The sequence below is a fragment of the Leptinotarsa decemlineata genome, unplaced genomic scaffold (assembly GCF_025532065.1).
Source record: "Leptinotarsa decemlineata unplaced genomic scaffold, Ldec_3_MD MMD2_tig00026328_RagTag_RagTag, whole genome shotgun sequence".
Taxonomy (NCBI): Eukaryota; Metazoa; Arthropoda; class Insecta; order Coleoptera; family Chrysomelidae; genus Leptinotarsa; species Leptinotarsa decemlineata.
In genome coordinates this window covers 13,699,554-13,725,194 of record NW_027412688.1, presented here as the reverse complement: position 1 = coordinate 13,725,194, position 25,641 = coordinate 13,699,554, and the positions used below count along the sequence as shown (strand labels likewise).

Below are 25,641 nucleotides of genomic sequence, written 5' to 3'. Positions count from 1 at the left end.
ATTTTGACAGAGCCATTCATATAAAGGTAAACAATGAACTGTTTGGAATGGAACCTTTGACACTGTTCATAGTTCTTGTGCCACACATTCCATTTCCAGACTTTCGAAAGCATCGAAAATTCTTGTGTCATGTACCATTCTCAACAATTTTAGACTTTTCATTCATTCTATGGCCGTAGTCTCCGAAATCGAATATATGCTTTGTGGTCTCTAAAATGAATTCTACTAGCTTGCTTGGTCTTTGTCACAGTCCTCACAAATTATTTCGTACATCCCCGACTTTTCATTTCCCAAAATCTTGTCTAAATTAAAATTTGTTGAAATGGACAAGAAGTTTTGAAGGCTACTTTCAACATTTTAAAATCCAATCTACTCTGTTAGTGTATCTTGGTTCATAAAGAGGGACAGATCTTTGAATCAACGTCTTTTCAAGAAGTTGATCATTTACGAAGATTCTCTCTAAAATTACGTTTTCTAATTAACATATCTACAAGATTCAAAGATACCCAATGCTTTCAAATATGTCCTTGATAACATTTTTCTCACTTAATCTTTCTTCAGTTAAGGAGAACGTATCAAGCCTATGGACCAGAAAGTTCAGTTCTGCCATTTACTGTTGTATATTATGGTGTGAGCTCTCGGAATATATCAAAAAGTACTGTTACCTATAGATATCAAATTTTACGCTATGGTTACTTCTAGTCACCAAGACATCCGAAATAACTCCTCGTTCTTGTATTGTATTGTGTCAAAAATTGCAAATACACCATCTGCATATCGAATGGAAAGTAATCTAACTCCTTTCTATGTTTTTACTACTTTTATTTGAAACTAACGTTACTGCAGTTACAAATAAAAGTAGTAAAAAACATAGAAAGTTTCAATTCTCTTTTCTTCATTATGATTTCCTACCACGTAGTAACGGCTACATCCATCAATTAATTAATCTAACTCCTTTTTTGATTTCAATTCAAATCTGCTAATGAACAGATTAGCTATAGGGGGGACAGCGGGTTTCCCATTGCCGTGCTTTCATACTGTATGTGGTAACAGTTGTTGAACTGGAAGCAATTCTATTCCATGCTGATTTTTGTTAGTTGTTTGTAGTCTTCAATAAATTAATTCACTGAGGCCATTGACCCTAAAAAGATCACTCACATATCCATTAGTTTTTGGTATAGGGACACTTGAAAACAAATAGGATATATGAGATGGTACTAAAATCTCTTCATATTGCAACTTTACATCTTTAACTGAATCTATGAATTCATGTGAATTAAGAACACCATAACTCAACTATGAGATTAAGAAAATCTTTTTTCGACGCATGTTTCACCAACAAAGTTGGCGTCTGCAGGAGATAAAGTGGACTAATTCTAACTTTCATACTGGTCTCTATTCACATCGAACAGGGTACACTTCCACTTATTTTAATAGAGCGATTCACATAAAGGTTTGGAATGGGACCTTCGTCACTATTGAAAGTTCTCATGCTACACTTTGCTATTTCCAGACTTTTGAAAACTTCCAAAAATCTCTAGTGTCATGAACCGGCCTCAACAATTACAGACAGATGGTCGTTCTCGTGTTGGGCAACACTATATTTTTTGAAAGTGGATATGTGCTTTGCGTTCTTTGAAAGAATTTTAATAACTTGCTTGATCTGACCAGTGTCATTTTTTGTCATAGTCCTCACAGCCTATTTCATATACTCCCGAATTTTCATTATTCATAATAATCTACAAAAATAGAAAGGTTATCATAAGATTGAAAGACGAAGATGTTTTCTACCTGAAAGCAGACAAAGGCCATGAGGCTGTGATATATTGGACAAGTCCAATTGCTATGAGAGAAGTGATAATTTAATTAAGATGGTCCCTGTAATAAATTACTAACGAACCCACTGCCTAAGATAGTTTTAAAAGTAAAAAACACACTCAAAAAGTGTTAAAATTTTATCGCACCAGTTTTGCACAGGAGTCTACAGGTGTCTAATCCTATAAATCTTAAAATATAGGGTTTACTAAAAATTCACAAGTCTGACAAGTCGGTGTTTTCGCATTAAGTCATCCTTTTTTTAAAATTGCTAAATGACTAATAAAACATAGATGAAATTAGGGAAATAAAGTTTCGAAATGAAGATATTTTAGTATAATTTGTATTCTCTTCATTTCTAAGAGTCCTTATACCAAAAAATATTGAATACTTGAGAGATTTTTTACAATCAAAAAAAATCTGCATGGACTAAAATTACTCCAGTTCTCCACTGTCAGTCTTTATAGGTGATTTGTTCATGAGCAGATTTGAATCTGAAGCAAAAAAGGAGATGGATTACTTTCCAAGGACTTGGATCCGATATCTACACGATGTATTTGAAGGTAGAAGACTCTGTTACAACTCTTAACAACAGAGATTGAAAACAATGAAGAATTACCATTCTTGGATTCTTTGATGTTCACAGGAATAATACCAATGCATTTAGATATATTTCTGATAGCTCACACCATTGTCCACAACACGTTCTCCTTGAGTAAAGAAAGGTGTGATATTGAGAAAAATGTTATCAGGGACATAGCTGAAGGCAACAGGTATCCTTCAAATATTGTAGATAACTTAATTAGGAAACATACATTTATAGAGAATCTTCATAAATATTCAACTTTTTCAAAAAGACATAGATTCAAAGTTTATTGTCCTTCCGTCTGAACCAAGATACACTAATGATAAGATCGTATTCTCAAAGAGTGGAACACGAAAGTAGCCTTCGAACAATTCAAGAAATGTTAGGTAACCCTAAAAACAATATCTTGGAAAAGTCGGGGATATATGAAATAAGCTATGAGGACGGTGACAAAAAATATATTAATCAGACTAAGTGAACCATTAAAACTCGGTTCAAAGATAACGTAGAAGATATTCGATTTCGAAGACCAGAAAAATCAAGTATCACTCATCACGTCTTGGGGGATTGGTCGGAATTTCTGCCATTTTTCCGTTTCATCATATTTATTTTCCAAATTGGAATTTTGTCTTTATTTTCACTGGATTATGAAATGCCAAAATGACAACTTGAAAAACAAAAAAGTTTCACAAATAGATATTATCTTTTATAATACAGTTCTACTTCTAATGACTGTATCAATTGATTATTAATGGAATCTACAAAAAACTTTTGAAAAATAATCATCTGACGTCAATATTGTTAATTTCAAACTGACTTTCAATGATCTTTGGGGTTCACTAACACAAGACTTGCCGCACTCACGTAATATCCAGTAAATACAATTTTAGAAGTCGCTATCTGCATTCCATAGCCTGGATTTAATGATGCTGCTAATCATGATGTTTCCGGGTCTGAAGCATACTCTAATTTTGTACTTAGACCTAATTCTTCTTATTCTCTTCAACAATCCCCTGGTTGTGTCATCTTCCTTTCCTTATGGGGCTCTTGTCTTGTAGCTAAAGTCTGTTCCACCAGTTTTTTGAAGTAACTATTCTGCTGAAGATCTTTCCTGATATGGCCTAATGACTTGTAGAGACTTTCCTTTGTGTTACAGATCCCAAGTGAATAATCAGTTAGGGTCTTAACGATTCCTGGTGATGATTGGACCCGTTATTTCCAAAGAAGCTGGTCGTTGTACCCTGCCTAGATAGCGTTTGCTTATTTCATCTTCGGTCATCAAACCAAAAATTCATATATTACCATGAATTCTACCACCTTTAAGTATAACCAATACATTTGTCTAATTTTGGCCTCTACATCTTTCTCTATTTTGGAATCTAACATCAATCCCAATTATATCTCTTCACCACGAAATTTCATAGGTTCTATAGGTTCTAGATATATAAATAGAGGTTCTAGATATATTATTATTATTATTTTTCATTGAGACAATAGGTTTTTTCGAAAATGTCTTGTAGTATCTCGCACATGCCTGTTCCACCACCTCTCATTACCTCCTACTGAGAGTCTTTCTTGTATTTCCTCATGGCTTTGTTGTACACACTCAAGAATTTTTTGTATTGGTTTTATACACCTAATTTCCTTGCAATTTCAAAGGCTTTTGAATTTTATTACCTGATTCTTTCCAAATCTTAATTCCGCCAGGAAACATTCCTATTTGAGCTATTAAGACTGAAGGACAACATTGGTTCTTCATAGAGAAAACAGCTGATCTTCATAGAGATAATAACTGGTCTGTCTTATAGACTTCACAGTTTGTTTTCGTAGTGTTTCGACTGGATATGACTGAGTTACACTTTGATTTCAAAGTTCTGCTCCGATGATCCAAAAAAATTTCCTCATCAAACACATTGTATTCCCAAGAATAGTTACTTATAAATGAGTTCCTTATATGATGTATATTACTCTTACGTGAGGGGGCACTGAATCGATAATGGAAAACATTTGAAAAATTCATACAAAAAATCTTACCTCTTTTGATAAATCTTCGATCAGTGCAAGAAGCTCGGTACTTTTAGATTTGCTGGAACTTGGCAATGGGTTTTCCTGAATATACTGTATGCTATCAGAAATTATGTTATTTTTCTTCATCAATGCTACTCGGGCGACCTCTTTGTTATATCCCATATTAACTAGAATTTTTAAAAAATTTGGATTTACAAATTGCTTTCCGTCTGAGCATTTTCCAAGTTTCTTCTTTTCTCTAAAACAAAATAGTAGGTCCACAATAATACATTGAATGAGAAATGTTACATAAGTATGCACGAAAAAGCAACAACTCTTTAAAAAAGAAAAAGACATAAAAATCTTTCTCTAAAATATAGCGAAACAGAACAAATTTTAATTTCTCATTAGGAAACCTCAAGCGCCAATTCAATTCAGAATATTCACATTCTTTTCAAAAGTTATTTATAAAAAAACAAAAATATAAACAAATGTGTCACATCCTGTTACTCAAAAACAAATTTCCTGTTAAAAATAATCTGTATCATGTAATGACTAAAACTTTCAAAGATGAGATTTAAAATTACAATGAAAACAAAAATAAAATTTTGTCCAGTTGAAACATCTGCACTAAAGACTGTTACCAAAATGCGTATGAAACTACGAAAGTGAAACCTATAAAGGAGAGACTATCAGACTTAGGAAACTACTTGTAAAAAACGAAACTAGCTTGGAGACCCTTCAGGCATTATGTAGGGAAACAGCTGAAAGACAACCAATGAAATTCAAATACCCAGAAAACACTATTTGGGAAAACATCAAATCACTCTCCAGGCAAAAACTCCAGTGAAATCAGTTATAAAAAAAACAAGTAAAGCAGATAAAGCAAAAACTAAACTGAAAATGAATAAAGTTTGTTCTATGTCTTTTCCTTCACCAATAATGTAGAAGATATTTCCATTCAGAAGAGGTTGGGTTCTCATTCATCAATAAATCCCCTATCATAAAAAATATCAAGATGAGAGAAAATACTTTTCCAAAATAGCCTTTGCTTGCGCTTTTCTTCTGGCTTCAGCTCTTTTTTCACGATTTTCATTTATGTAATTAGCTGCCTTATTCACATCACCTTTGGTAGCACGCAAACCCAAAGTGGCTTCTGCAACAGAATAACCTACAAAAACATTGATATACTGCTCAAAAAAGTGTTTTTCTACCTAGTTCTGTCAGAGTTATTAAACTTTCGTCGTCGACTTTGAGTTTCTGCAGTTCACTTTCCACCTTTTTCAATAAATTTAAAGCTTCAGGTCTCTTGTTTTGGTGGTAAAGAACTATAGCCTGCATCAAATGAAGTCTCAAGAATAAAGCTTCCTCATTTCCTACAAAATGGTACCATTTTGATAATGTTAAAATACTAGAAGATAACTACAACCTGGTGTTCCTTTAACTGCTATGAGTCGTTCCAAATTAGGTCCGTAAGTTGAATGAAATTTTTCCTCACATCTACGTAGTCTTTCGAATGCTTCTGGCAAATGGACTAAACTTTCCAAACATAAATAGCACCAAGCTATATCCAAATCTAATAAAGCATAATTATCGACAGTTTTGAGTAATTGGGAATTACATTGTCTGAAATAATAATTTATATTAAGGGTTTGGAAAGTTAATATGTTTCTTGATGCGCGATTCGCTAATCAAGACTGTCTAAAACTTGGTTAGCAAAACAGGCGTTGAGAGACAGACAGTGATTTAGTTCTGATGTAAAGAAGTGTTTTCATTAGATTTATTTCACAGTAGAGGTTCTAATACTTTCTATCAAGTTGATTAGATTTAATTTAAAAACTATACACTTACTGAGTACATATAAATAAAATGTTCACTGCAAATTTATTCACCTGAATTCTTGATCTGCTTCTAAAAAAAAGATCAATGCTCTGGAATAATCATTTCTCTTCAAAGCAGACTTTCCTTTTTCATGTAAGGTCATAGCAACTATTAAGGCTTTTTTTTCTCTTGACGGAATTTGAAGTGCATTTCCAAATTGATCCTCCAACTATAAAAAATAAATATGATACACTTAAACTTAATTCCAATATAACTACCGTTTCATGCATAAAAGAGATAAAAAATCATTTTAAACATTTCAAAGGCCCAATTTTTTATCAGCATTACGATAGACAACCACAAACTGAACAAAATAATTTTTCGCTGAAAAAATCATTTAAAAATCAGTGACACAACAAATGATAATTTCAAAAATGCAATTAGTTGATAGGTAGACTAGCCTGTCGAGATTAAATAAATATGATGGCATATTATGGTTTGTTGTATATCATCATGGAATATAATTAACATAAATATGCAATCTATTTCTGTTCTCAAACTAATTAACCTTAACCTTTGTATTCGTCGAGGGATATTGCATTCATCACTTTTCTCAAAATACGAGAAGACTCATTTAGCTCTTAATTTTTTATTATTAGGTATTCATAATAATTTTGCAATTGATTTAATTTGACAAAATGCTCTTATTGAAATCATTTCAATGATAGCTTAATTTATAAATAAATTTTACAATATAACAAAATGCGGTCATTTAACAAAATTATCTTACATACCTTTGAAGATAATTGAATAAAAAAAGATATGATTTTTATTTTCTGAATATATTCCACCTACCTCTGAAAGTATATAAAGTGGAAACGGAGTTTCGGAACGAGAGAGAGAGAGAGATTCAAAATGAATTCTACTTCTTATCATTACTGAGGTAACAGTGATATGCAGTGGATATCAGGTATCAACTATTTATTTCACAAAAAGTAGATTTTTCTTCACCTAATTACCTGCATATATTCACTATCAAGTGCAAGCAATCTGGAATCAGTCTTGATATTTTCTAATTCTTTTATTTGATTTTCATTTTCCACAATTGCTGATGGTTTTTCTGATAAAATTATCGCAAGAATTTGTTGGCCATTTTTTACTCCCTGGCTAGCCAAGGAATCTGGATCATTGAGGATTCTTCCAGAAGAAATCAACTTGAATCTGTAAAAGACTCATTATAGAATATGTTTATTTCATCACATTAACCACAAAATGTACAATAGTCACAAGTCAAACAAGAATAACAATAATTGAACAATAGTTGTGGTTATATACGCTGATTACATCTAAAATAGTTATTTTATATTAAAAGATTGATGTCTCACAATTCAAATATTCGTCGATGGAGTAGAAATAGTGCCTTAATAGTGAGTGCTTAATATTGAATAATTGTAAGTTGAGTGAGTTTCGAGCTGATAGATGTTGTCTAAAATTGAGGCCTCAGGTGTGCACCTGTTCGAGTAAGATAATTATAAAAGTCAGCATTTGTAAGGTACTTTTTTTTGTACCTTGGGAGCTGTCTGACTTGTCCACTTAGTCCAAGTCTCCAGAAAACACTGCAGCCTCTTGGGCTTATTGCGTTTATTCTTCCATCTTCTCATGACACCCATTCCATCAGTCTCGTTCCCTGTACTAGTTTGTATAGGTTCCGTGTTGGATGTTCGTCATATTCTTCTGGGCGTAATTTTGTACGTCCATATATTGCCTGCCTCCTGTGATTCAGTGCCTCACATTCGAATAAGATGTGTAGAGCTGTTTCTATTCCTTCGTTGCATAATCTGCAGCTGAGGTCTCCGTTGTACAGCCCAATTTTATTCAGGTGTCCTCTAAGCGGACAATGACCGGTTAGTAACCCTGTAATTATTCTGAGCCGATCCCCACTATATTGAAGTAGTTCTTCGGTTCTTTTCTCAGACGGTTCCCTAATGAAGGTTCTACTGTGTTTGTTGCCAGGTACTTCTCTGTAAGAAACATTGGCTATGATCCGGATTGCTTTTTTTGCATACGAAAGGCTTTAATGCATGTGAAGACTGACCCCATAAAAGTATGCCATATGTTAAAAAGAGAAAAGTACCTATGTCTGTAATACCATACTTCGACTAAGACACATTTTCAGCTGTCTTAGTAGGAACAGTTGTGTAGAAAGTTCTTTGCACAGACCAGCAACATGTGGTGCCCAATTTAATATGTCATCAATTTTAAACCCCAATAAATCTACATGTTGCTTCGTTAGTTGTCTATTATTAGTTTGAGATAATTTGAAGTAAACAAAGTTTCAGCATCATTATCTGTTTTAGAACATAGGTCCATTAAGTCGTTAACATTTGAGTCTGCCTCTACCGTTGATACATCATCTGCATAGCAAAAAGATAAGCTTGGGAGTAAGAAATTAAAAATATCATCAATATATACCACAAAAAAGGGTTGTTCCCGGTATGGGCCCTTGTGGTACACCGTGCACAAAGGATCTACATGTGCTAGAATTTCCAGATGTATAAACAACTTGTTTTCTCCCACATAAGTAGGTTTTCATTTGCTCTAAAGCTCTGCCACGTATCCTGTAATATTCCAATTTACCGGTTTATAAATAAAATTATTACCAAAAAATTAATTAATAAAGCTAATATCAATTTTTCACAACAACTCTTAAGTATTACAGCTCAAAATCCCATGTACCTTCTTATGGCACTTCATTCTGGAAATTTTACGACCTCCGATCGGAACCTTATGGAACACCCAACTCAAGGTAGGTGTGACGTAGTCGTCCCCACTCCTCCACTTTTGCTGTCATTCAGTCAACAATCATAAACTACCGCGCATACAGCGGGAAATTCAAATCAGTAGATAAACAAAGAGAATTCTGGCTCAAACAAATCCCATGTATTTTCTTATGGAGCTAAACTTTTTGCAAGTTTCATGACATCCAGCGGAACCTTGTGCAACACCCAACTCGAGGTAGGTATGTTTCGGAGAGTGGCAGAGAGAAATGTGTGACGTAATCGATGCAGGATGGAATGAGTATCGGAGAGATTCAAAGAGCGTGGTCTCCCTTGGGACTCCGCCTCAACCCGTCGGGCCCCCTTGTCAGGTACCAGTCACGTGGTCCTAATTAAAAAAAAAATATCGGTACGAGAATCGAACCCCGTACGTCGGTGTGGTGGGCATCGGATTAGTTATAATAAACGGTCGAAAATTGATATTGTGTTTAGTTTATTCGCTATTGTTATTGTTTTTAGTTGTTGTAGTGGGTTATTGTTATTTGTTTTATTATTTTTATTGTTATTTGTTTTATTATTAAGTGATTAGAAAATGGGAGATGTAAATTCAGAACTCATAATAAAATAATCGTGAGTCAAAACAATAATACCTCTTTTTTTTGTTATTTCACATGAATACTTATTAGCAACTCATTATATTATACAATGTGTAAAAGCCAAATGGAATAAATTAATTATTTCGGTTACGTTACATATTTTAATAAAATCCCGAAAAATGTCAAATTCAAATTATAATTCGACATACTTCAACGAAAAAATGTTACCCCTACCTTCAACCCCCGTCGAATGACAGGTACAATCCCAATTTATTTTTAATGGGAAGTGTAGGCTTATGATATATCGTTTGAAAGGTATCTTCATTCCCTGTTCAAAAATGTTATCGCTTTCAAGTTTACTTCAACAATCAAGATAAAAAAAAATTAAAATCATATGGTTACCGAAATTCGATAAAATACACTCAAAACTAATTGCAATATACTCAAAACTTATTTCATGTAGAAGTATTGATAATAAGAAAGTAAGCAAAAACCATGGCAATGTTATTTTTAGATGGTATCCTTTAAAAAACTGTAAATAATTTCCGTGGCAACGTTAGTTTAAAACGTCTTGTCAACTTGTTTTGTATGTTACATTAGTTGTCAGTATTTTAACTTAGGTTTAAAGTTCGTTAACTTCAAGCCTGACAAATGGTTAAATTAACGGAAATGCATAAAATATTTTACAAATGATTGTAAAGAATTCACGCAATACACTCAAAAGGTTAATGTTTGGGCAGGGATTGTAGGAAACCATATCATTGGTCCCTTTTTCATTGAGGGCAACTTGAATGGCGATAATTATTTGGCACTACTTCAAGGAAACCCTCAAGTTTCAATGAATACGATATGGTTTCAGCAGGATGGAGCACCACATTACCAAGTTAATGTCCGGCAATACCTCGATACATTTCCCAATCGGTGGATACGGAGGCGAGGATCGATTGAATAGCCAGCGCAATCACCTGATCTCTCATCATTAGATTTCCTTTCATTGGGATATGTTAAAAACTAAACCTTCATATTTTGAATGACTTTAAAGAACGAATAACGCTTGAGATTAGGCCAGTCACGCCTGATATGTTAAATAATTTTAGAAGAGTTTTATTTGAGATTACTTCGTTAACATCCATGGTTTTTTTCGTATTCTAGATTTCATTACGATTGCATTACATTTTAGTTTTTACTGTATTTTATCGAATTTCAGTAACCACATGATTTTGATTTATTTTATCTTAATTGTTACAATAAACTTGAAAGCGATAACATTTTTGAAAAGAGAATGAAGAGACCATTCAAACGATATATCACAAACCCATTTAAAAAATTTGGGGTTGTACCTGTCATTCGAAGGGGGTTGAAGGTAGGGATGGCATTTTTATGTTGAAGAATGTCAAATTATGATTTACATTTGACGTATTTCCGGATTATTTTTTTAATATGTACAGTAACCAAAATAATAAATAAATTCCATTTGGCTTTCATACACTGTATGTAGTCCACACTATAGAAAAAAATTATTCAAGACAATAGATAAAAAAAATGAAACAAAAAGAAAATACACATTTGAAACTGCGGTGAACATTTTTCTAAATGGCCGGATTTTTTGCTCGGGTCGGCCGGACGGCGATATCAACACATGTGTGGACCGCAAGTTTCAAGGGTTGGACTCTTGAAGAGCCGGTGAAATCACCGTACGGAATAAGTAACTTACCACAAAATTTTCTATAATATCCTTTAATTTCGTTTTTATATGAGCGCACGCCTATGGTAAAAGAACGAAATCGACTCCGCACTTCGTTTTGAGGACACCGGTAACTTTGTGAATTTATGAATGAAAGTAGTGGGAGTTGACTTACTGGTTGATTTTTACTGTAATGTTTTCTGATTTTAAAAAGGCTTTCGACAAATTTGATCATAACGTATCTACTATTAACGAAGTTGAATGAGATTGAACTCTCTGATAGCACACTCAAAATGTTCGGAAGTTATCTTGAAAACAGTGGTTAAGCATAATGGAAATACCTCGGGGAAATATGAAGCTAATTCTGGAGTTCCACAAGATTCCAATTTAGGACCCTTACTATTTCTTATGTTTGTCAATGACTTGCCCTCAGTTCTCAAGTACTAAAGCTGTTTATTATTTGCAGATGATTTCAAATTTTAAAAAAATTGAAACTGTCAGAGACAGGGCTATGTTGCAGAAAGACTTGCAATAGTTTGCAAGTGGAGTTGTAAAAATAAACTATTTTTCAATCTGAAAAATGCAGTGTTATGAGAATAACAAGATTGAGAGATCCGATAACGTTTGATTACATGATGCAAGGAGAGAGATTAAAGAGCGTTAAGGAAATGAAAGACCTGGGTATTACATATGATTATGAACTATCCTTTTCAAACCAGCAAATCGTACGTAAGACAAACATCATATTTTTTCAATATAGAAGCTATAAAGATTTTGTACTACACATTAGTCAGATCGAAACTTGAATTCTGATCAGAAACTTGGGTAGGACAAAATCAAACTACACTTTTCAAAGTAGAAAAAATTCAAAACAAATTTTTGAGATTTTTGTACTACAAAAATATCGTACATATCCTGACTACAGAATAGTTTGAACAACAAAATTGATAAATTAATTCAGAATATTATCTCTGGACGATAGAAGAAACCAAAATATATTGATATTTCTATTCAAAATACTGAATCATGAAGTCAACTCTCCTGAACTCCTTACACGGATAAGATGTAATGTACCTGCAAGAAGAATGAGAAATTATCTTATGTTCGATATACCCCTAGTTTGTACTACTGTTAGGTCATCGCTCATAATCATATTGCGACTATCCAATACATTCAACTTATTGATGGATATAGATTGGACAGTTTCATTGAGCGCTTAAAAAATATTCGTTAAACAGTACTTAAGAAACTTCAACTGAGCATGTAATATTAGACTGTAAGTCATACAAATGTATCATGTATTCATGTAGTAAGGCCTTGTCGGCATGTTTGAATAATAAATAAATAAATATTATATCATTCTACATCAATAATACAGGTTTCTAAGAAAACATATGAGCTATGTAAATGAGAAAAAATCTTCTACTTACGAATGCTTTCTATTCATTAGATGAATTTTACTGTAAGAACTTTTAATGTTGTGAAATTGACTTTATCTTCAAGTCCTAGTTATACAATATTATTCAATTTGATATGTTTCAGTGATAGTTATACATTATTAATGTGTTTGTGTTATTAATGTGTTTTAGTAACTGTAACCAGTGTTATGAATTCGTACAAAGCAATTTTCATTGTGACAATTTCAATATCTATTTTGTACATGCATTTTATAATTGCGCATGTTGTTGTTAATTTATTTCAGTGTTACGAGTGTAAAAATTTTGATTGTGATAATTTGTACTAATTTTCAAGCACTTGTATTTTATAATTGTGTTGACCAGTACGATGAAAATGTAACAATTTTTTTTATTTATTTGTGCGTGTATTGTACTCTAATTATTATTATTATTATTAGTTTTCCTACCTGACGATTTATCATATCGATAGATATCTAAAGATGATCGTTGTTTCTTCTTTTGTAAACGACTTTGTCAATGAGAATTACGTTCTTCAGACATTAAAGTATATTTGATTTAATTTGATATTTGGAAGCAATGAAAATAAATAAACTTGAAAATTCAAACATTTTACTGAATGATCAATTGGATTTAAGTAGATGACCATTAGTGAACTTGTTTTCTTAGAAACCGAGATTATATTAGAAGTACCTGTGAGTGGGTCTATTCGACCCTCCTCCGCAACCCACAAGGGTTTATTGTGGCTCACGCCTATTCACACTCGACCAAATAAACCCAGCTTCCTAACGAAACCGATTAGTTGGTATGGTGAATGGTCTTTCAGGTCAGATGGTAAGAGTACGGCTCTGCCGAACTCTAAAAACCTGATTTGGTTTCCAGCGGGACAGGCACAAAATATGTGCTGTGCTGTTTCATCATTTTCCAAACAGAGGCGACACACACTGTCTTCTGACAGTCTTCGAGTCTCTGCATATGATGATTAAAATGACAGTGACCTATAAGAAGACCTGTTAGACATCATAATTCATCCCTACTGTAGTCCAACAACTGTTTGGTATCAAGCTTCGAAGAGTGAATAAACGCCTCGGTGCGAGCGAATCCTGGAAGATTCTGCCAGAAGTCCATAAATATTCTTGCCATCCAGGTGTTTAAACTTTGGCAATGCCTAAAGCGATGCCAATGGCAGGTTCTGGTCCGATGAAGGTGCTTGCAGCACTCTCCTTTGCAAGGAAGTCAGGCCAGTATGGCCAGGAGTCCAGACCAGAGACAATCTGTTGAATCTTCCTATCGAGGAAAGTCATTTTTGGCAATTTGCTACCAATTTAGAAGTTGCTCGGTAGGAGCCAAGAGCTTCCAACGCCGCTTGACTGTCCGAGAATTTTTTTTTTGACTTGTGTATAGGTTCCTAGGCAGGTTGATATCTCTGTCCTGGGTCTGCGACTGAAAACATCCGCACCAGAACCGGAAGGTGTTTTTGATCCATCTGTGAACCAACAACTATCTGCTCTCAATATTTCCTTCTCCCGGACGATCCAGTCCTCTCTACTCGGGAACAGTACTTTACAAGGCAGTTCGTAGTAGACAGTTAAAGGCATAAAATCTGAGGTCATTTCCAGAATGCTGTGACTTCCAGTGTCAACCAACAGTCTGTTGCACTCTGCATTAAATTGATCTGTGCAATTGGCAATGTGCAGAGGTCTATATGCAGTCCATGTGGTAGTCTTTCTCAAAGTGGGCGATAACGCCCCCTTTGCACTGTAAGTCTATGGGGGGCAGTAAAGGGCACAGAGAAGATTGGGGGGCGTTGAAGCGGTTTAGGGGGGCGATGGCTAATTTAAAAATATATTTTTGCTTTTAACACAAACTTTACCGCTCCTTTACGCTTAACGCGCGTTTCTTGTAACGCCATCTAGGAGACTAGATAGTAACTATTTCCTGTCCGATAGTTGTCAAACTGTACAATAGGTGGCGGTAAGCTTCAATGCGAAGCGAGAAGTTTCTAGTCTCCATTCTCGAAAGTACTAGGCCCGCTCGCTGCCTCATATAAAAGCGCGCGCGCCATCCAGCCAGTAATGTCATTCGACGATATTACGAAAACAAGTGAATTTATTGAACGACTAGCTAGGTACATGCTGTACGTGCGTTCGTGAATACTGTGAGTAGTGTCATTAGCAAGTTTTTATTACTGGATTCTTTACTTCGGCATTCATATAAAAAATACGAAAGTGTGACTTATTTTCAAGAACTGGAAAAAAACTCAGCTCAGCCAACTGTGTAAACTTTTTTCAGCGGCTTCTAAGCAAGATGACGACGGACTCCGAGCTTCCTACAATATTTCCTTGCTAATTGCTCAAACAGGTAAACCTCACACTATTGGAGATGATTTAATTTTACCGGCAATAAAAGAAGTAATAACTACTGTGCTCCATAAACCAGCGGCAGATATTATCCGAAAAATTCCTTTGAGCAATAGTTCCGTGCAAAAACGAATTGATGGGATGGCTGAAAACACTTCCATTGTGCAATCATCTGAAGACTTCGAAATTCTCAATTCAGTTAGATGAGACCACTTTTCCAACCAATGAAGCACTGTTGTTGTCATACGTGAGGTTTATTAAAAATGAGAAAATATGTCAAGCACTACTATTTGCCAGAAATTTAGAGACGGATACAAAAGGAGAAACCATATATAATACACTGGAAAAATTTTGTGATGAGAAAGAAATTCCACTGAAGAATATTATATCAGCTGCTAGGGATGGCGCCCCGGCTATAACAGGACGTCACAAAGGCTTCATAGCGTACTAAAAAAATAAAATTCCAGATGTGCTCCCTGTACATTGCGTCATTTATAGGCAACATTTGGTTGCGAAAAATATGAGTGAGCGCCTCTCTTAATCACTGCAATATATCATCAAACCAGTCGATAAAATCCGAAACAGCTCTTTAACCCTTTGAGTGGCAAATTGGTAATTCTCAATTTCTTCATAATTTATTGGTTGGTAACCCTTTCAAATCAAATAAAATATAATTTTTTTCATTCATCCCCACCCCTAAAAAAATGGTGGTATAGCATGGATACCACTATCACTCTTGGCATACTACCTTTCCGCAATAAATGTTAAATTTGTGAATAAATAAGGTTTTATTTTCACAAAAAGCTCAGATTAAAATCGTATATATCAATTTTAGGAAGAATGGTAACGAATAAAGAAGTTTTTCCCTTCTGTTCCCCCCAGACACAATGGTAGCTTGCAAACGGTACACATCCAACAGGTACGTTTTTGTTTGACTTCGGAGCTGCAATGGGCACATCGGCGTTTCGTTGTTCTCATTGGCATATGTGTAGCTTTATCAGTTCGTAGCTCCATTGGAATGAAAGGTTTATGGCAACGTCTTGGTATCGGATGGAATTTCCTTCCGCGCGGATTGGCCATTTCTGCTCCAATCAGGCCTGCAACCACTCTTAGCCTGAAATCCTTTATATTCATCTTTGGTCTTTCCATAATTCCTTTGATTGAATAATATAGAGGCATTACTTATGCTGACTTCGACGAAATGCCAAAATAGCCGTAACCACCATCTACGACTTTTTCTATCAATGGCATAATAAGATTTGAACATATCACTGAGATCTACAGCACCCATGTATTTGTTGTAATCCTTGACAATTTGTGGGCATGCAACTTCGATTTGTTCTCCTGTTCGCGTCTCTCTTGTGACTGTTGATGAAACAGTACCATCGTGACAGTTTGAAATCAATTGAACAGGCTTTTTGTCTTGCCATTGCACAAAACAAAGACCTTCGTGCTTGTATGATGAAAGAGCTACGCTAGATCCTCTTTCGGTATTATTCAGAATTTTTCTTGGTAAACCTTTGCGATTTGATCTTATGGTACCACAAGCTTATATTCCATCGTTCAAAAGATTTACCATCAATGGAATACTAGAAAAAAAATTATCAAAATAGATGAAGTAATTTTTTCCAACTAAATCTCTAGTCAAGTTGGTTACAACTCGTTCACCTAAATTTAGTTCTGGATTACTACCAATTTTTCTTGTGTACACTTGGAATTGACATACATAGCCATATTTGTCAGCTCGGACCCAAATTTTAAATCCTCGTTTGATGGGTTTCAATGGAACATATTGTTTCAATACAGAACGGCCTTTGAATTTGACCATACTTTCATCTATACTTTGATGACGCGTAGGTCTGTATGTTGATTTGAATGTTTCGGAAAGCGTATCCAGCACAGGTCTGATCTTATACAATTTATCGTAGTTATCATCACCCCGTCTTGGCATCATATGGTTGTCATTTGCATGAATATGGGAAAGCAGCCAGCTGAAACGCTTCAATGGAAGAAATGAACTTATATATTCATCTCTACTACTCTGAATGTTACTACTCCAATAATCTTTATATGAAGGTTTCTTCGTGATACCCATCATTATATTAGCGGCTATGATTTTTTTCATTTCTGTGATATTCGTTGGCTGGAATGGTTTTTCAGCTTGGGTTGAAAATAAGTTTGTCTGAAACACTGAATGTTCGAATAAAGTATCTGGAAAAACACTGAGAAAATGGTCACATGGTGTCACTACATTATCATCCAATATTGGCCCAGTAGTTTCCGTGAAATCTTTCAACTTAGATTGTTTTTTCTTTTCCTCCCAAATCCAATCCAACCGTTTTTTCATCTCTGATAATGGTTCGTTTGAGTCTGACTCTGAAGATCCATCATCTTTCCGTTCGAGTTGTTCAAACTCATGTTCCTCCTCAGAACCATCATTCGACCTATTCATATTACCAATATTCAAAAGGGAACAATCGCCATTTTCCGTTACATCGGCATTCATTTCATTAGCTTGAAATGAACAAGTTGGAATATCACAGAAAATTATCATTCAGAAAGAACCAACTTTTCCGTGATGAACATATAGAAAGGTGCAGTGGTAACTTTAGGTACCACTTTCTAGATGGTCACAAAAAATAGACTGAATTGTGGATTATGATTCACTCATATCATAGTAAGTAGACTATGATAACACAAATTATATCCTCGAATTTCACTCACCTACAAAAACAAATCCTAACACAAAACTTATAAATATGATTGTATGCGCGAAAATACCGTCTAACCTCACTTCCCTTCTTTCAAGTTGTACGAAAGAAATGTTTACAGTCCGAATTATTCCGAACAAAAAATATTTCGATACGAATACATGCTTGCGATCACAATTGAACTGGTTGCAAAACAATACCACTACCACGGAAATAGTAAATAAATTCGAAAAAGGAGGTACCTAATAGATACCACGACAACTCAAAGGGTTAAATGACAGATTATTTAATCAGCTTCGTGTTGCTAATGATGAAGATTTCAACCTATTGCTATTTCACACAGAAGTGCGTTAGTTATCAAGAGGTAACTGTCTGACTCGATTTTACAATATATTTGTGGAATCTCGACCAGATATTTTTCTCGAGAGAATTCATCTGGTTGAAGCTGGGATGATTCTGCAACCGTGTTAGGAATCACACGTCAAAAGGTAAGACCTCGTTAGTTCTTAGCTTGCACAAGTTTCTCAACTTCTGAGAGTTGTCGTTCGTATGGGGGCGACAGCTGATCAACGGAAAAACAGATTTTAAACAGATTTTAAACAGATTTTTTTAAACAGATTTGACTATGTAATAGAGTTCTTGGAAAACAAAGACAAATAATTGCCTGACAACCTCATCACTTCAAAGAATGATATTGCTTACTTGACAGACCTGTATAAATTATTTAATGATGTCAATCTCCAACTTGATGACTTGACGACTTGAATTTGAATAAAACAAAAAATGTCATTGCTGCTTTTGTAGCCAAATTGCTCATATACAAGAATAATATCAGCAGACGTGAGTTTCGCAATTTCCCTAATTTGTCAGCAGTATCCTTCAACGACTTGCTTGTTTACCAACATTTAGAGAACCTCCACAGTGATTTCGCAGAACGATTCCAGGACATTTCAAAATTGGAAATACCGGACTGGGTATTGGATCCTTTTTCAAATGTCAACACAGCAGGATCACCCCTGCTGGAAGAATAACTAATTTTGGCTACAAAAGGCAATCCCGCAATTGTACCCTGGATTGTGGTCCATCAATCAACGATTTTTGATAGCATTCCCATCATCGTATTTGTGTGAACGTGGATTTAGTGCTGTGGCAACGTTGCTAACTTAAAAGAGAAATCGGTTGCAGATTACCAAACGCGGTGACTTCAAATTAGATTAGTTTTAAAATTCAAACTGAAATGTTTGTTTTAATAACATGAATAAAAGTTTTCCTAATATTACAAAATGGTGTTTTACATTACCCTCATGATAAAGTCTTATTTTCACATGACACACAGAATTTAATTATTAAAATAATGACTGCGATTGTGATTCTTAAGATGTAGTAAATTAAAAAAATTGGGGGGCGCTAGAAAATAATTAATTTTCGAAGTGGGCGGAAGACAAAATAAGTTTGAGAACCTCTGATCTAGAAGGATCTCCATGGCCGCTGATGGTGTGGTACTGATGACACCATTGATGGCCAGACAATCCTGTCTCTGTCTCTGTAAGCCAGAGAGCTTCGCCTGGACCGTTTTCTGTAAAGCCTTCGGCCGCCAGGCAATTACACCATAAGTGATCATTGGTCTTACGATCATCACATAAATCCAATGGATTTCTTTGGGATGTAAACCCCAAGTTTTACCACAAATCCTTCGACATGTCCATAGGGACAGTCTGGCTTTGTGTAAAACCTTCACCTCCGTTCCAAATGGAATGACCCCATCATTGAGGGAAAGTGGCTGTTATATATGTACAGCTGAGTCACTCTGTATTTGTGGTCAGAATAGCATTATAAAAACGAAGTATTTTTTTTATATTTTTTGTATTCTGATTTGCGACCGACGATCGCAGACTTTCCGATTTTCAACACTAATGAATAAACTCTAATTCAAATTAGTTGGATTTTATTTACATCATTCTGTTAGGATATTCAAATTAATATCAAGACAGAACATTGGCGACGAGGATAATTTGTTCTCACATTAAGTTATTTATCTGAAGTAAAGTGTTTTTTTGTACAATTTAGACAATGTCTGAAAAAATTGTGGGACTTGTTGGCTCATTAAATACGTTCGATCCGAAAAACTCAAGTTTCGCCGTTTTCGAAGAAAGGCTAAAACAGTTTTTTGTGGCAAACAAAATTGAAGAGGAAGATCGCAAAAAAAGCGATCCTACTCAACACTTTAAGTGAAGATGCATATGTATTGGTGCGAAATTTATGTGTACCGGATTTGCCGGACACAAAAACTTATAAAACACTCGTCGAGTTGTTAAAAGAACATTTTTCACCGGTTAAATCGTACTTTGCGGAGAGAATGAAATTTTATACAGCTAAGCGGAACTCTCATGAAAGTGTAGCGGATTGGGAAGCGAGAATAAAAAGTTTAGTTTCCACTTGTAAGTTTAGTACTCCAATGTTGGATATACTCATGAGGGATATATTCGTTCTGGGCATGAATGATACCAAAATATTGGACAGATTATGCGAAGAAGATGCCTCTGACGATACAGTGACATTTAAGAAAATTGTGAAATTAGCTTTATCCATGGAGTCAGCGCTTCACGAGCATAAGGCCAGAGAAGTGTCGATTGTAAAAATGGAGCCGATAAATTATCACAAACAACGCCATCTCAGGAAGGGGTTTGAAAATTTTTCAACCAATCGGGATAGATCCGAAGTTGGAACCTCTAATCAGGGAGGTAAGGACACTAACAGGTACCATCCGAAAGTAAAAGGTAGTATTTCTCCTAGACAACAGTCAAGTAAGTGTTTTGTTTGTGGCAGAACAAATCATTTAGCAAGCGCTTGTATTTACAAGAACTGTAATTGTCACAAATGCGGCAAGAAGGGACATTTAGCTCCCCAATGTAAAAGATATTCTCTTAATTTTTTAACTGTAAATGATCATAAAGATGAGTGTATAGATACTACTTTACATACTGAATCAATTTTCAATTTGAATTCAAGGCACGACGTAGCCATTCGAATGTGAAACCGATTTATGTTAAATTGATAGTAGAAAAAATTCCAATTAGTTTTGAAGTAGATTCCGGGTTTGCGCAGTCCGCTATTTCGGAAAATTTATATTTAAAATATTTCAAGAACATCCTTTTGAAATCAAATGATTTGTGTTTGAAAGACTATGTAGGGATGACATTTGAACCATTAGGATATGCAAATTTCAATGTTATATTCGAAGATAGCTCTTATGTTCTCAAAACTTATGTTATAAAAAATGGTGGACCTCCTCTTATTGGTCGTAATGGATTGAATATGTTGAATTATGGAATATGTAAATTACAATTTGTTGAAAGTAACAATAGAGACAATAAATTAGTCCAAATTCCTAACAAAATTGAAACCCTGCTTGAAAAATATCATGAAATTTTTGAGAATAAACTAGGAACTTTCAATAAATTTTCAGTAAATTTAAGTTTGAAAGAGGGTACCGTTCCAAAATTTTGTAAAGCCCGACCTGTACCATTTGCCTTAAAGTTGAAAATTGAAAAGGAAATTGATAGGTTAGTTGAAAATAATGTTTTGGTTCCTATTGAATTCTCGGAATGGGCAACACCTATTGTGCCGATTCTCAAATCAAATGGAGAATTGAGACTGTGTGGCGACTTTAAAATCACTTTAAATCCTCATTTGAACATTCAGCACTTTTCTTTACCGCGCATAGAATATTTATTTTTGCAATTGGAGGGTGGTGAGAAGTTTTCGAAAATAGATTTAAGTGAGGCTTATCAACAAGTACTTTTGTCTGAAGAGTCTCAGAAACTGGTAACTATAACTACACATAAGGGAATTTTTTCATATACCCGTCTTCCTTATGATATTGTTAGCGCTCCTTCTATTTTCCAGAAAATAATGGATCAAATGTTCCAGAATATGCCGGGGGTTGTTTGCTTTTTGGACGACATCCTCGTAACTGGAAGAAATGATCAAGAACATTTTGAACGTTTAGATAGAGTCTTGTATCGGTTACAAGAATGCGGATTGAAAGTGAAAAAGGAGAAATGTTCTTTATTTCAAGAATCTGTAACCTATTTGGGTCACGTGATTAATAAAGAGGGTCTCCATACCCCTGAGGAACGAATATTAGCAATTAAATTGATTCCAATTCCAAAAAATATTACTGAACTCAAATCTTTCCTGGGTACTTTAAATTTCTATTGCAAATTTTTACAAAATATTTCTGATATACTAAGGCCATTGTACAATTTATTAAAGAAAGAATCTAAATGGGTTTGGTCGAATGCCATATTGCATTTGAAAAGGCAAAAAAAATGCTCATGTCTGCTCAGATTTTGGCTCATTTTGATCCAGATCGAAGTGTCAAATTGACAGTTGATGCATCCCAATTTGCTCTTGGTGCAACAATCAGTCACATTTATAATAATAATAAGGAAAGACCTATAGCATTTGCCTCACGGTTGCTAAATTCTACAGAAATAAAATACTCGCAAATAGAAAAGGAAGCGGCGGCAATAATTTTCGGTTTGAAAAAGTTTTTTCAATATTTATACGGTAAGAAGTTTCTTCTTTTCACAGATCATAAACCACTTTTGACAATATTTGGTGATAAGAAGGGCCTTCCAATATTTGCTGCGAACCGCCTGCAAAGGTGGGCACATATCTTGTCAAGTTTTGAATATGAGATTCGATATGTGAAATCTACGAATAATACAGCCGATTTTTTGTCCAGACTGCCTATGAAGTGTGAAAAACAGGATGATATCCTTTCGAATATCTCTTATTTGCAGTACTTGGAACAATCAGATCTTTAATTAGATTTCAAAAGTATTAAACATAGTACAGTAGTTGATCCCATTCTAAGCAAAATATATTTTTATGTACGAAATGGTTGGCCAGAAAGAATTTATTCCGTTTTTTATTAGAAAGAATGAGATCTCCATCGAACAAAATTGTTTGATGTGGGGCTATCGTCTCATTGTACCACTTAAGTACAGAGGAAGTATTTTGAAAGAACTTCATAGTTCACACATGGGGATTGTAAAAATGAAGGGTTTAGCACGTTCATATTTTTGGTGGCCCTCATTAGACAATCAAATCGAATTAATCGCAAAAACCTGTGATGCATGTAAAATTTATGGTAGTAATCCACCAAAATCAGTACTAGTTACTTGGAACTGGCCTGAAGAACCCTAGACCAGACTTCATGGTGATTTTTTCGGCCCAGTTGGTGGAAAAAATTTTTTTGTTATAGAAGATGCTACGTCCAAGTGGATTGAATGTTTTGAAGTGGGTAATATTACGGCTTCCACTACAATCAAAATTTTTAGGGAACTTTTCGCAAGATTTGGGTTACCTTTTCAACTTTGTACGGATAATGCCACAACCTTTTTGTCTGAAAGTTTTCAAAGTTTTCTTGAAGCCAGCGGTGTTGAACACATTACAGGCGCTCCTTACCATCCTGCAACTAACGGACAAGCGGAGAGTGCAGTTAAAATCATGAAAAAGGCAATTTTGAAAGCAAAACATGATAGCAATAATATTGATTTGAATTAAATAATAAATCGATTTCTGTTCCATTACAGAAATACTCCTCATACTACGACAGGTGAAACACCAGCAAAATTGTTGCTGGGACGTAATTTGAGATGTAGATTTGATTTATGTTTGCCGTCTGTGAAAAATACTGTCAATAGGAAACAAAACATTCAAATTAATAATTTCAAGGGGAGAAAAAGGGAAAACTTCGAGGTAAACGATAGAGTTTGGGTTCGCGATTTTAGACATGGTTCTGATAAGTGGTGTCAAGGTATCATTATTGATGTTCTTGGGAAACGAAGTTTCAAAATTCGAACAACTGAAGGAATGATATGGAAACGTCATTTAAATCAAATTAAAAAGGATTTTACACCTGTGAATACATCAGCAGCGTGTAACATCGATATCATTTCTCGTTCAGACTTACTTGTAAATAATGTAAATACTGTACATGTAGATAGTAATGATAAGGTGAGTGAAAATAGTAATATAAGTGGTGATAGTGGCGGTAAAGATAACGAAAGTGACGATTTTGATCATAATAATCGTTCATTGAGAAGAAAAAGCCAAATGAAACCTCCAGAACGTTTTGGCTATTAATTGTGTTTTTTTTTTATTAATTTTATTGTATAATATTAAAGGGGAAGGTGTTATATATGTACAGCTGAATCACTCTGTATTTGTGGTCAGGATAGCATTATAAAAACGAAGTATTTTTTTATATTTTTTATATTCTGATTTGCGACCGACGATCGCAGACTTTCCGATTTTCAACAGTAATGAATAAACTCTAATTCAAATTAGTTGGATTTTATTTACATCATTCTGTTAGGATATTCAAATTAATATCAAGACAGAACAGTGGCGTTAGATCGTCCAATTTTCTCCTCCTGGTGAAGGGGATTATCACAGTTTTGCTGGGGTTGACAGACATCTGCTCCCTCAGGCACCAACTGTTAACAACGTCCAGCGTGCTTTGGAGGATATTACAAGATACCCTTCCCGACGCAGACCTTGCCAAGATGACAAGACCTGAGTAGGTAACTATCACTTATAATTATGTGGGTATATAAAAATTATTAATAGAATTAATTTTCAGTATGTCACTCATAGAGCATAGAGTGATAGAGCTACTGTGCTAGCAAAACATGTGATATATCTTTGAAAATAAAGTTTGTGAATATCAAATCGTAAGGTGTAGTTTATGAAAAAAATATGTCATTTGCTCAATTTTATTTTCACTAATGTACAAGCTTACATTTTAACAAACAGTGCTTGAGTATGTGCTCATGTGTGTATATATGTATGTATATAAGTGCCTAATAATTTCTCAATATTATATAGTTATACATTTCTTATTTATCCATTTATTTACGGCAATGCCTATTTTTAACAAAATAATTAACAAGTTCACACATACGCATTTAACAGTAATCTAATCTAGGTTTAAGGAAAAAATATATAAAATAAAATTAAAAAAATCGTAAAAATAAGTTAATGAATTACAATCTTTTCAGTCTTTTCAAGTGTTTCCAAAGAAGAATTAAAAAATTCTAAATCTACATTGTATGTATTTGCAAGTCTCAAAATTCTACCTACAGATTCATTCCGGCCGTAGTTGGTGCGACAAAAGGGTACTTTGAAGATTTCCGAATTTCTTGTTATCCTTGGATTCACATTTAAAGTTATAAGTTCGACAAGTTCCGGGGAATTGATGCTACCGTTGATTATTTTATGAATTAGTGTAAGATCTGATTCTAATCTTCTATGAGCCAGAGTATTCAAGTTAAGAATGGCCAATATAATTTTATAGTAATATTCACCAACATGATATATCCCAGTTTATATGCAGAGTACCTACCTAAAACTTATTTTGAACACTTTCAAGCATATCAATATCCACATGATATGAAGGGCACCAAATTGTGGAATTGTATTCGATTATTAATCTAACAATTGAACAATATATGATTTTTATTGAAGTGAGAGATAATTCATTTGCAGATCTAAGAATGAAACCTTACATTTTTGGTGCTTTAGAAGTAATATTTGCAATATGGGGTTTAAATGATATTTTTGGGTCGAGAGTGATTCCTAAATCTCTGATTGTGTTTGTTGTTTTCACTTCTGATTGATTGATTTTATATGACCGGTTAATGGGATTTTTGTTTCGGAAAAAAGTAAATTTTTGACATTTGTCTATATTTAATTGCAGTAGATTTATATCACACCAGCGAACAAAGTTAGATAAATCATAGTGAAATAATTCTGTATCAGTTGAGTCATGAATAACTTTAAACATCTTCAGGTCTT

At 34.4% G+C, this 25,641-nt stretch overlaps 1 protein-coding gene across 1 annotated transcript in view; it reads right to left on the bottom strand.

Annotated features, from left to right (window-relative positions):
* The window catches only part of LOC111511990 (NEDD8 ultimate buster 1), a 45,810-nt gene that overhangs the window by 13,309 nt on the left and 6,860 nt on the right, over positions 1-25,641 (bottom strand). Inside the window, 6 exon segments of the mRNA XM_074181916.1 lie at positions 4,436-4,667; positions 5,441-5,579; positions 5,623-5,784; positions 5,838-6,034; positions 6,301-6,458; positions 7,249-7,450. Coding sequence (XP_074038017.1) covers positions 4,436-4,667; positions 5,441-5,579; positions 5,623-5,784; positions 5,838-6,034; positions 6,301-6,458; positions 7,249-7,450 — 1,090 coding nt within the window.